This window comes from Cebidichthys violaceus, unplaced genomic scaffold (assembly GCF_023349555.1).
Source record: "Cebidichthys violaceus isolate CVI_PGR_0920_01 unplaced genomic scaffold, fCebVio1.0.p SCAF_11, whole genome shotgun sequence".
NCBI classification, from domain to species: domain Eukaryota; kingdom Metazoa; phylum Chordata; class Actinopteri; order Perciformes; family Stichaeidae; genus Cebidichthys; species Cebidichthys violaceus.
This window is the reverse complement of record NW_027176274.1, coordinates 9,431,730-9,444,693: the sequence shown is the minus strand read 5'-3', so window position 1 is coordinate 9,444,693 and position 12,964 is coordinate 9,431,730. Positions and strand designations below refer to the sequence as shown.

The 12,964-nt window shown below is 42.7% G+C and overlaps 1 protein-coding gene across 3 annotated transcripts in view; it reads right to left on the bottom strand.

Annotated features, from left to right (window-relative positions):
- tanc1b (tetratricopeptide repeat, ankyrin repeat and coiled-coil containing 1b) overlaps positions 1 to 12,964 on the bottom strand; it is a 90,244-nt gene that overhangs the window by 55,034 nt on the left and 22,246 nt on the right. For all 3 annotated transcript variants that reach the window (XM_068703807.1, XM_068703816.1, XM_068703823.1), the window contains exon 3: positions 6,779 to 6,985. In XM_068703807.1, the coding sequence (XP_068559908.1) occupies positions 6,779 to 6,985 (207 nt within the window). The remainder of the gene's footprint in view (positions 1 to 6,778; positions 6,986 to 12,964) is intronic.

The following is a 12,964-nucleotide window of genomic DNA, read 5'->3' as shown; positions in this document are numbered from 1 at the left end:
AGCAGAGATTACCATTTCCTATTACTACATGTGATAACCAGTCCCTCCCACCTCCAGAAAAAAACCTCCTCTGAGTCAGACGGAACAATTTCCTAAACCGCAGCTGCGATCTTGGCCACAGATACTAAAAGTGGAGGTGGGGGGGGGCAGCCACGTGAGGGGAAATTATCTGGAAGTGCCATTGCAACAAACCAAGGATGAGAGTCAAAGTCATCTTGATGCACAGTGCCATCTATGGATATGCAACTTGAAATGCATAGTGGGGACGCTGCTTTTGAAACCCTCTCTCTTCTTGCTTGTTGGCAGAAGTCTCGGTATAAAGCCAGTAAAAGAACCCAAAGTAAAAGTCCAAAGTCATGCTGTCATCTGTCAGAGGAGCACGGTGCAGTGGTTGTACTATGTGGTGGACATTTGCTTTAAAAAGGTGATGATTGGTGTCGTGTAAAAACACTATAATCTTAAGATTAGGTTTCCAACACATGAGAGGTGTTACAGACGTTTTTGGTTTGTGTACATAGTGGGGGGGGGGGGGGGGGGGCAATATGTTGATATTATGTCGATATCGTATCGTCTAAAATTTGTAATATTGTAATGTAGCATAAGTGTCTTTTCCTGGTTTTAAAGGCTGCATTACAGTAAAGTGATGTCATTTTCTTAACTTACCAGACTGTTCCAGCTGTTCTACTACATGCCTTTTAGATATTACATATTGACATTATCGATGATTATTTATCAAAAATCGTATTGTGTAAATATTTTTGTAAAAGTGGCAACCATGCAATATCGTCACAATATCGATATTGAGGTATCACAGATATTGTGATATTGGATTTTCTCCATATTGCCCCGCCTTAGTACATATATGAGGTCTGAGTCTGAAGGGGACTGATCCAGTGAAGCATCTACAAAAGCAATCCAAATGCAGCCTGTTATTTAGCGGACAAAGCCAAAGAGTCCTTCCTGAAAACCTCCATTCATCTGTGGATGGTCAGGCACAACCCATTACCCAGGAGTCACACGGCTCCAATTAGAGTGGAACTACAGAGACACAGAGGGCTGTGTGTGACGCACACTTAGATCAGGTAAATATCGTGCACCAAAAGCACACCGCCAAATATATTCCGTTGAGTGTATTTCATCTAAAAAACAGGGGGCATAGTTTGAGTAATTGGAACCATATGCTTACATTCAGATTCGGTTTACACAAAGTGCCGAGAGGAACACAGGATCCACACACGAAATAACAAACATGTTGCCGGCTATCGAGGGTAATTTTAGGCCACATCTGAGGGGCTGATAATACAGCGAAGAGGCAAAAAGGTCCTTCAGCAAGATTCTGATGTCTGAGCGTCAGCTCATGAAAGACAAAATCGCACGGGTTTTGTTTTTCCACTCAAAATCTAATCTCACGATTTAACAGGGTGCCATTACCGCTCTGCCCTTCTAGATGGAAGCACTGACGAATCAGCAATTGCAGTTTATAACAGGCATGAAAAGGTCGAGGAGATGGAAGAGTCAGACGTATGACCCTTGAAGGACACCGAGAGAAAGAGGCAGAAATGAGACGTGTTCTTACTTTTATCATAGTTTGGAAGCAAAAAATTCAGAATGTTTAATCTCTTCACATGCACATTAGTTGGGGGAAGCGACATGGCTGATTAAAAGGTGTGTTGAGACAAAGAAAGAGACCGGGATGGTTAAGAGTAAATTTGGGGTTGAACACCAAAAAAATAACAGCATAGAAAACAAGAATGCTCCTATCAGAGCAAGTGGTTATTCGTTTTAAGTATATAGTACTTAAACTAATGTTTCATATATTTTTGCTGCAGTTGTGTTTTTATTGCTATTCTATTGTAAAATATGCTGACTCGATATGTACTGTATGTAATATCCTCAAAGACGGCACATGAGGTTCTCTATCAAAAGTAGAGTATATTTACTTGCAGAAATGTTTCCATGAGTGATAATTACGCAAAAAAAGATCAGCTACTGAACTTAAATGTACAGTAAATGTGTGTCTCTGTAAATAAACGTGTTAAATACACATGGAGAAAAGCAAGCAAACAAAAGGAGTTGGAGGAGATGCCTTAAAGGAAGAAAAACAGAGAGAAGAGAGAGTCCCAAGGGTAAAGCAGCCAGGCAAGTTGTGACTGCAGAGGACTCTTTACTCACCAGTATTCACTGAGACTCAGGAATTCACACACACACACACACACACACACACACACACACACACACACACACACACACACACACACACACACACACACACCAAACAGTGGAATACCTATGACCAACAACTTACAATGTCCAGTCGATGCCAATGAAAGAGACGATTGTTCATGGCTATAGGAAGTGATCAAGGAGTTTTCCCAGCATTCTTCGCGATGGACTCTGACTTCTTCACATTTCAACTTTTCAATAAGAGAGTGTGCACTCTTTGTGCAGCGAAGGGAACGGCAGCCGCCTCACAACAGCCCTCTTTATGCTCCAAAATGTCATTCTTCAACTTAAAAAGGGAAAAATAATACATTAGATGAGACCGGCATTCTCAAATGCTTGCATGTCAATCTCAGTTGCAGTCGTATTTATGGAGAACATGAAGTATACTTTGTCTTGATCAAAGCTGTACCAAGCTTTTCATCTTTTTCAACATTGTGCTTGCAAAACAGCTAAGAAACTGTTAAAGAGGAATAGGGAATGAATCAAAAATTTGTGTTTGCATTTAAGTTAACAAAGCGTCACGACATAATGCCATTATGCTCTCCTGGTTATTGCAATGTCTGCACTGTACAACAAAGAGAGTAATCTTATTCAAACACTCCATAGTCATGACTAATCTCACACACGCCGTCTCACAAGCTGGTATGAACTACGTATTAAATCTCCACTGTGCCCATTGGTCATACATTTACTCAACAAGTGTTCCTTTGCCCTGACCATCTACTCTCTAGTTATCACACACCACCCCATCATACGAGCGGACTGATTCTACGGACCGACCGATGAAGCCGTGTTGTACAGTAGGTGACTTGGGATTCCGCTGCAGATGAAAAAGGGGGATTGCGTGTGATAAGCAGCCCAAAAGCTGTGAGTGTAGCGAAGTGCAGTGAAGTGAAGAACTGGATATAACTTTTCACTGGGTGCTCATCAGAGGAACCTTTTCAAAGGGTTCTTGCAGCATCACAAGGTCTTTTACAGCTCGGCTCTCCAAAAAGGCATCGATATTCCCTTTGGGCTGTCTGCTTACTGTCAATACCCCAGAGTCGACTTCAGGGGAGCTCACCTCAAAGGGGCCACAACGGGCTTTGAAGACGGCTCCTATCCTCATGACGGTACTGCAAAATAAATTGAACTCATCTGGTAATGTAGGAAGAAAGATGAAGGACACTGGTGGATGAGCATTGTTCTCATACAGGTAATATGTAAATATGACTTATTTCAATCAAACAATGACTTAGCGAGAAAGCTGAGTGAAAACACCACCAGAATTTCCACCAGATGACTTGTTGTGTTGTTTTATGTGGTCTGCTGTGTTAATACCTTCTAAAGCTTTAACCCCAAAGCTCCCAAATCATTTTACTGAATGGTTATGGTACTTAATAACCACAACAAGGACACAGTGTAAAGACTGTGCAGCGGTCTAACCACCGCTAATGTATAGCGTTCAGTGTGTGGGGCTGTTGCTGCCACAAAACAGAGATAAAGAGGAGATGAGCAATAAAGAGGGCATGACATCAGACCACACACACACACACACTCACACACACACACACACACACACACACACACACACACACACACACACACACACACACATACAAGCACATACATATATAAACAAACTGCAGAGAATTGGTTTCAGTTTAGCCTCTTGGGTCTACATGTCCAAACACAGGCTTGTACCCGACTAAATAGCAGGGACATCATGTCAGAATAAACTGTGATCTCGCTGGTGGGGACTTTCAGACCTGCTTGGCTGATCGATAAAAAGGAATCAGCCTCTGAAGCTCCGAATCCAAAGCTCCCATCAAAGAAAAATCCCCTCAACTATTTTCAATATACACAACAGCCTAGCAGAGACAATTTTTCCCCTGTGGCCTCATTCCAGATATACTAATTAAAATGATACACTGCCCACGACAGCCATAAATTAATATGAATTGCAGTTTTATGATCCCTCGCAGGCTGGCGGGGAGGCAAAAGCGTGGCGCTAACAGATTTGTCATGCGACTGAAGAAAGGTCACACATAAGGAACATACAGTGGCAGCACCAGCATCACCTCCGTGTCCAACACCTCATACTTCAGGGATGGTTCTATATATTCTGTGGTTGCATATGTATGGAGAGGTGAGCTTTTCTGATGTGCTCATTCCAGCAGCTGCGAAAGCATCATCTTTACAAGCAGCGCAACCTTGAAGACGACAGATGCTTTTAAGCCCTCGATGGCCCAGTAACATATAACAACCAGAGGAGGTCACTGTGTAGATACCCAGGAGACTGTTAGAGCTTTCAAACCTTTGAAAAAGCATCACTGGCTTTATTCTACCCGCTTAAGATCGAGGTTCAAGTTTTTTCAATACCTGATCTTTGACCTGCACCGGGTTGGATGGCAAGATGGGTCCTTTCAGGCTACATTCTTGTAGTAAATGTTCCTCCCTGGGCCTTGGTGGTGCCTGTAAACTATTAAGACTATAAAGCCTAGGTGCTGCTCAACACATGTCAGGGTGCAGTGTTTCATGGTTAAGCTCTGGGCTTAGCTGATCAAAGCTGGGGCACTCAACGCCACCAGGATTTTGTGGCTCAGGCATCCGTCACACTCCTAATTAACTCAATGTTTCTCTGTTGTCCCCCTGTGAAGTTTGCATGAAAAAAAACAACAACCACTAAGTTTGAGCCTTCCGAACTGCGATAGATTATCCAATGTGTCAGGAAATGAAGTCAGGCCACAAAATGCTCTCTGAATCTGTGAGACCACTTCCCCCTTACATCACTGATGGGAAGGAGAACAAATAGATGTGTAATAGAAACAATATTTTTAAACTTTTGTCTTTTGCCTGAAGAGCTTATTGCAAATATCAGTAGAAATGTGTGCATAATTCTGTTGAAATAGTACCAATAATTCCAGCATTCCTGCTAGATATCCAGGGTGAATCAAAACAACGATTTAGCAGAACATCTGTATAATGGCCATGAATTGTCTGACTGCTCATTTCAACAGAGATGAGTCTTAAATTGAGTGTGCTGGGCTGCTTCAGCGGCTCAGCGGGAAGCGAAAAAGCGGCATTATGACCCATGTTGTTTTCGTCGCAGAGCTGAGACATTTCCTGCAGTATGTGTTTATTAACTGGAGGTGTGAACTCTCCCCCGACCGGTTTTCACAGTTACCTGTGAGGACAGTGGAGGAGAGCCTACAAAACACCCCCCACAACCCTCTCTCCCTGGCTGTCCTCCATAGCATCCTATCTTGTCAGTCCGTTTTTTCCATGCCTCAGAGCACCCCAAGTGGGAATATGCCTTTAATGAGTGTTCCCCTTCCCCCGTCCCCAGAGCCCTTTTCACCTTCACAAACCCAGTCTCTTCTCTCTCTCTTCATCTCTCGCTACCTCTTGTCCCTCCTGTCCATGTCTGTAAATGTACATTTCATCGGCACTCTGTTTGGGTTTAAAATGGTCATCACAAATCCTGTATCACCTAAGGTAGTTGGATAGATCTTGCTCTACTTGTGTGGGGGCTGGTTGAGCAACTAAAACTCTACTTGGCTATTACAAACTGTATTTGTCTTAGCATACCTAAGCAACTATGTATCTGCTTTTCCTCTGAACATTTACACAATGTACTGCATCCCAATTTCAGGCCTGCAAGTCCAATATTAGGTTTTCAATTATGTGATGAAAATTGCGTGGTTGCATTTAAAATAAACCAAAATAAAGTGAAACACAACAACTTGAGCTGAGCAGCTCAAGTCGACGATACACACAAGTGTGCTAAAGGATTAAACCGTACTACCCCCTTCCCATCTACTCGTCTTTACACTAAACAGAGCAAAGCTGTAACCACTCGAAACAAAGGCTGGATGGTCCACAGATGAGTGCCACATGTGAGTGGGGCCACATTGACCACTTAAAAGATTTCTCTCCTCTTTGCCAAGTCTCTGGAATACAAAGACTCAGGTTGAGACAAGTTCAGCTACAAAGGTATCCCCTGCTTTGAAGCACCCCACAGCTGCTGACAAGCATGTTCTCAACATGGTGGATAAGAAGGAGGTCGGGGAGGACTGACAATTGGATCCAGTGTAAACACACGCCCATTACCAGCCAGCATAGTGTAAACACACGGTGCGGTTTGTAGAAACCTCGACATCGACACAAGGTGATCAAATACAACGATAAAGTGACAAAAACAATCTGAGCTCACAGCCGAACCTCTGGGATCCAGAACGGCCGAGCTATAGTCACAACACGTAACGCTATATCACCTTGCCTCCTGTATAACTTTTATTTTTCCATGAGTAACAATTACTCAGAATAGTTTGCTATGTTTCAACGAGGTTTAAGTTAAAAAAGTTCAGCAGCAATGTTTGACACTGAAATTGTGTGCAAAGAATTGGATTAACCCGAATGCTTGCAGCACATTTAGCTCGTTTAGGCTAATACTCATGGGAGTGTGTGGTACACAACAGAAGAATTTAGTTCAGAGATTATTTTAACTCTTGGAAATACAGCTACAACATCAGGAAAAATTTCGAAAACGCTCAAATATATTTAGAACCAGTACCTGGTGACCTCTTGCTGGGGCGTAAGGGCATCATGTACGACTGTCGTGGCAGGAGAGGTGAGGACGGAAGAGACATGGACACTCCCTTGGCCAGGCTTAATCTGAAAACATCATCCGGGATACTCGGGGGCCCGCTGCCTGGCCCCTGGAAGTGAGGGCTTCCCTCAGGTGGGAATCTTCTTTGGGCAACGTGGCCGTGGACATCACCTGTTGAGGAGAAATACAAGACTTTACAAATAGCTTTCGTATTACCTCATGTCCTTACATTTTGCTACCTATTTGGGAATGCATTGAGCTTGGGCATTATAAAAAACACACTATTGAAGGCTAGTGTTTTTCTTTCACTGTGCCAGTTTGTGTAGAGCAGAGTTTTCTTTTCAGGGATGAAGGAAATGGAGCTCAGTGGACTTTTTAAGTGCTATTGTGGTACAATGCCGTTAAGAATTATTGATCGATGTACTAATGTGAATGTACTGCACACCAATCAGTATTGTGTATGAGAATCACAATGTTGACTATGCAGGACTTTTAGGGCTCCGCACTGTTCTGAGAGCTTAACAAGCAGACAAATACTAGAAAACAACACTGTAAGAATGCGCCCGAGGGAAGAAATGCAGCTCCATGAACCCAATGAGAACCGTGGAATTCAAGGATTCTGATCCAAAGAGATGATTCACTTACAATTTCCAAAGGACAATTATAGCAAAACTCTTGAATTGTTTTACACAGAGACCAGAACTTGCAGACAGCTTTTTGTTTAGATACATAAGGATGACCACATGGACCTTGAAGCTGACCCAATTGAAACAATGTCCCAAATCATTTACTTTTACTACCATCCTGAGTCTGAACACCAGGAATGTAAAACCTCAGAGGAAACCTTGGCAACCTTTTTTTTGTTTGTTGTTGCTGCGGAAAGCAGTTGGATTCTGACAGGATGCCATTTTTGAGTATTCATAAAAATTTAAAAAGCAGACATATCATAGCTATCAGGGGAAAATGTTTAAACCCGAAGCTTTTCAGGACACTTTCAATTAATCAAATGTGTTTTTCACGGATTAACTCAACCACACAGAACTTTCTACATTCATTAGGTTTCAAGGTATTCAGTTGCCTGTTATGCAACTATGTTACAAAGGCAGGTGCCACAAGCTTGCAGAGAAATCAGCTTACACAGCGGGGATAGCGGTTGATTTCAGCATACAGTAGAGTGGTCTCTGTAATGATTTGCATGCATCTAGTTTCTTTCTAGTTAAGCCGTAAATGCACCGGCCTCTTTGTTTGACCTTACTGTAGCTGTCCTGTTTGCCAACACTGCTACATCTGCCACTTCTCACATGGGGCTCATTTAGGCCACAACAAGCATGACTGGTAGAGGTGGGGGGAAACAAAAAACAGAGGAGACCAGAGGATCCTTGAGAACACAGGGCCGCGCTTGTTTTTAAACCCAGGGTCATGGGCCAGTGAGCATTTCTCATGCCATCGGGGCACACGAGAAGGACATCCAGTCAGTAGAGTAAATAAGGTTGTGTCATTGACCACTGAGTTAAGATAACATGTAAGTTAGTAAGCACACTGGCTGGCTGTTCCTGTCCAAGGACCAAAATGTGTCATTAAACTAATTTAATGAATTCGCTGTCATTCATCTTCGTCTCGCCTCTATCCACATATTCTATTTTCTCTCTCTCTCTGCAGGACAACAGCAGAATGTTGATCAATCCCAGCTTGGAAAACAAGCACTCCCATCAACTGGGCTCGTACATGTTCAACATAATGCTAATCTTAAAGATTACTGGATAAGATCAAATTGTCAGAGTTTGTTGCCATTACAGTGGGCAAAAAAGGAAAATCAAAGTTGAAGAAAAGGACAATATTTCATTGAGAAGTGGTGGAGACATTGTAAGAAGGGAATTATGCAGTTTTTGGACTCTGTCCGTTACAAATGTTGTCTCATTATACACAGTTTCTAGACAGTGAATAGTGCAAAATTTGAGCAGATGTATAAAAAATAAAAAAACAGAAAGCCTACTCTGGTATTCAGAATACTTAAAAAGTGTTTGAACACACGTGAACTCAAAGTCCAACATATTTTAATCAACACTGAGTAGCTTAACATAACAGTTTCTAGTAGCTGTATCAACCTAACCTTGCAGGGCTAACAGTCGACTAACCTCTCAAATACAGTTATGATAAGTTTAGGACTCAACAAACTGCCTCTAATCTGTATGAAAGTGTGTGTGTGTGTGTGTGTGTGTGTGTGTGTGTGTGTGTGTGTGTGTGTGTGTGTGTGTGTGTGTGTGTGTGTGTGTGGGGGGGGGGGGGGGGGGGGGGGGGGGGGGGGGTTGTAAAGGCATACTTTGTTGTGTTCCCTGAGTAAAAACAATACAGTGTGATTATAATCCCAAAGAATTCCTAACAGAAAAAAACCTGTTAGACTAGTCGCGGTGGTGTGCAATACAATCTATTTGTCCATAAATCTGCTAGCTTGCAATGCTACACTAAAACCGTTGTGCTTCCAGGGCAGCTATCGTTCACTTTCTGTGCTGTCAAACCTAAATCTAGCACTAGATATTCCCTTCATTTTTGCCCTCACCTATTGAGATACTTTTCTCCTCAACAGAAATGGCTCCCCACAGTCTCTGCACATGACTTCACTCAAGGCTTGCAAATCACTTAACCTGGCTACCAGTTTGCTCGGTGGAGTCCAAACCCGAGATGGAAAAAACAGGTTTTGCCAGAATGGAAAGACCATTTCAGCACTGGAGCCAGCAAACGGCAAAGTCATCTATTCTGCGGCATCAAAGTTGCCCACTCATCATGGCCACAAATTAAAATGTATGAATAATCAACCTCAAGATAACATGTAATACCTAACTAATAATACAGACCATACATCAGCAGAGCCAGCTAAAACAGAACTGCAGATGTGGTGAACCACTGTAATGACAATTAGCTTTGGTTCTGCTTTCTGTGCTGCTCGGGAAGACTTCAGCAGATTAGCTCTGACGCCTGTCTGCAGGCAGAGGTTCGTAGAAATCACCAAAGACTCAACTACAAGGAGCTACAAGCTACCATTAGCATCCTCCTTCTCCCCTCAGGGAATGAGCGTTGTCGGCTGCCGGGCTAATCAGAAACAGAGACCTGTTTTCTCCACGCCTCCGCCTCGCCACAGGGGACACAAGGCTGGTCTGTGTTTTAAAGGCCTCCTAAACAAAGAAGAATGCCAGAGACAGGAAGCGGAAAGGTTGCAATGACACCTCTGCATGCCTCCAGGCACGGAGAAACCTGTGACCGGCCCAAAGGTCACTTTAGTCGAGGCCAAGACATGCCGTTACCCTGACCTGAGGGGGACCTGCATCCACACCGAAACCGACACTTTTAAGGATCCTCAGGGAAGTTTGTGTGTCTCAGGGCTGTCGGCACTGTGTCCAAATTGAACTGGTGACTCCCGTCATGTGGTGCATTAAGTGTGTGCTAAGCAGATAGCCTTTGCTGCTTTTTTTCCCACAATCGAATATTATCTTCTTCTATCATCTTTGAATATCTGGCTGTTTTTTTTTTTTACTATTCAAATATATATTTTAATTTGGATTATTCGTTAACAGCCCTAGTGTGTACCGGTTAGATATACAGATATGGAAGATATGAGGAAGGGAATCTAAGTCAAGCTCTCTCTGTAGTAAGCACTCAACACAAGTGTGAGATTGGGGCTTTTATTACTAAGTTAAACAATTGGAATGACAATATATTTTGGGGCATCTCGGTGGTCCTAGATTTTAAGCACTGACCATGAACCATAACATCCCCGGTTTGTGTTGGCCAGGAATCTATATAGCTCCCCCCAAAACTTAACACAATAAAATAATGATATATTTAGATATTTTTGATCTAACTGAAGATAATATAATAGCAGACAAAAAAAGAAAAAATAATCTTCTAGAAACGCAACCCTTCTGCCTTGTCAAAGTCCTGTAGCAGCAGCATTCGTTTTCCCTTCGTGTGCAACCTGACATTTAAAGAAAACCTGGTATTATTATTTGTGATTCTATGGTGGGCGTGATAACTGGTGCAATGCAACAAAGATGCCCTTGTGTAGGAGAATCGCTGTACTTATTTTTACAAATCTAGCAGTATCTAGAGGCTACACTGGGTGACCGTAAAAAGCTGCCAGCGGAGTGTTCACTTGCTGCACAGCAGGTCGTGGCTGATACAGGTTTCAGGCATATTGCAAGCTAAAGAGATTATGACAAAGTTGTAATTTTGGTAGTTGGTTCTGAAAACAAGAGGCGCCACATAAAAGCTGGCCATCCAAGTGCTGCTGGTGAATAGGCTGCAGTGTGTCACGGTGACTGCTCTGCCATCTGACAGACACTTTACAACGCAGAGGGACACAAGGACAGAAGCTCGCCAGTGCTATTTCAGTTACTTTCCTAAACCCCAGTTGAGGCCAAGGCCTGCAATTTTAGCCACTGCTGTGGTCAAGGAAATCAACCCTTTCTAATTATACAGCGCTGCCCTAAGATGATGTAAAAATGATTACAGTCCCTTGTACGCTCTTTCGTCTTCATCAAAGTGAAGGGCCAGAGCCCATGAGGACATGCCCAACCCATACAAAATGGTTCAATATTATTTCAAGACATTGATTTAGTAAAATAAACATTAAAGTACAAATCAATTTTTTTGGAGCAGGTCAACGAGAGTCAATCGTAAACGCTTTTTCCAACCAACGTTCCGTCTCACTGGCTCCTAGCTGCAGTAATGTCATAAAGATGGAAACTCTGCACTATGAATTAAAACTACATAAAAGGAAAATATAAAATCTTAACAGGCTTAAGGCCAGTATTTTCATTGTTTAAACTGCTCTTTTTATTTTTTGATAATGAATTTCACTCGTCTGCATTCTGCTCACAGTATGCAGTGAATGGTCGTCCAGGCTACGTGGCAAAGTGATCATCCTCGTCAAATAAAAGTCACAATGAATTTAAACCCACTTCTTTTATTCATGCATGGCCTAAGCATCCTCCTTTCCCTCCTGCTAGCATGCTAGGCACTGTCCACGTTGAATGCTTTGAGATACAGACTCTTTTAAGGGTATAAATGTGGATGGTGACTTTCGCCTCTCAAGTAAATATGTGCAATGGAATGTGATCCGTCACTCCTTGTGAGGGAATGCAATCCCCCCCTTAAAGACACAGATCCTCTCTATTGTCCAACAGAGGCCTGAACTGTCCAACAAAATAATATAACCGTAAGGTAAACTGTATGGGTTTACGCCAGACTACAAAAAACTTAAAGTCGGTGTACAATATAACAAGTTACATTGCAGCAGCTCTTCCCTAAATAGGGCTGTGTGTGGCACCATAGTGTTTGTTTTCTACTTGAAGTATTGTGCTCATAGTGTCGTGAGTAAAACCCATCAAGTTGGCACCTAGCGCTGACTGCTTAAACTTCCGCGAGACACCGTGGCATGGGCCTCTCGGGGGGTCCGAGTGTTGATTGACACTTGAGGATTTTGGGTCTCTCTCTCTCTCTCTCTCTCTCTCTCGCTCTCTCTCTCTCTCTCTCTCTCTCTCCAGAAACACACACAAACACACATGCACACACACGAATACTCTATTAGCTTGTCACTAGTTCATTTTGTGGACCACAGAGAAAATGGAGAACGGCTATAATTAATGCAGATTCTTTCAGTCGACACACAAAGCACGATGACCATAGGACAATCCACCAAAGGGGGGAATTCTCCCGCTAGACTGAGTGCCAATGTGGATTCCCTGTGTACTTCTGAGACCAGGGTGACAGTCTCACAAAAGCTGTCATGGTTAACACACAGAAACCCACAGGGAGGAGAGAGAGAGAGCCAGACAACAAGGAATACAGCATGGGGGAAGGTATTCGGTACAAGTAGTCTATGATGATGAAGGACAAATTACATCTAATATGATAATAACACGCAAATCTGTCCGGTTCAAATTTTAGTAAATAATTCAAGACATTTAAAAAAATGACACAAATTTCTGTTAATCACAGCCGTACAAACAGTCTGTGAAAGAGACATCAGTTATTTTCCCATGAGGTCTTTCTAATTTTAGACCACTTTACTGAGTCAGCAGTAGCCATAGGAACAGTCAAAATACTGTATAAGGCAGCCTGACAAAAGGCTATAAAACACAGACTGGTTTAAAT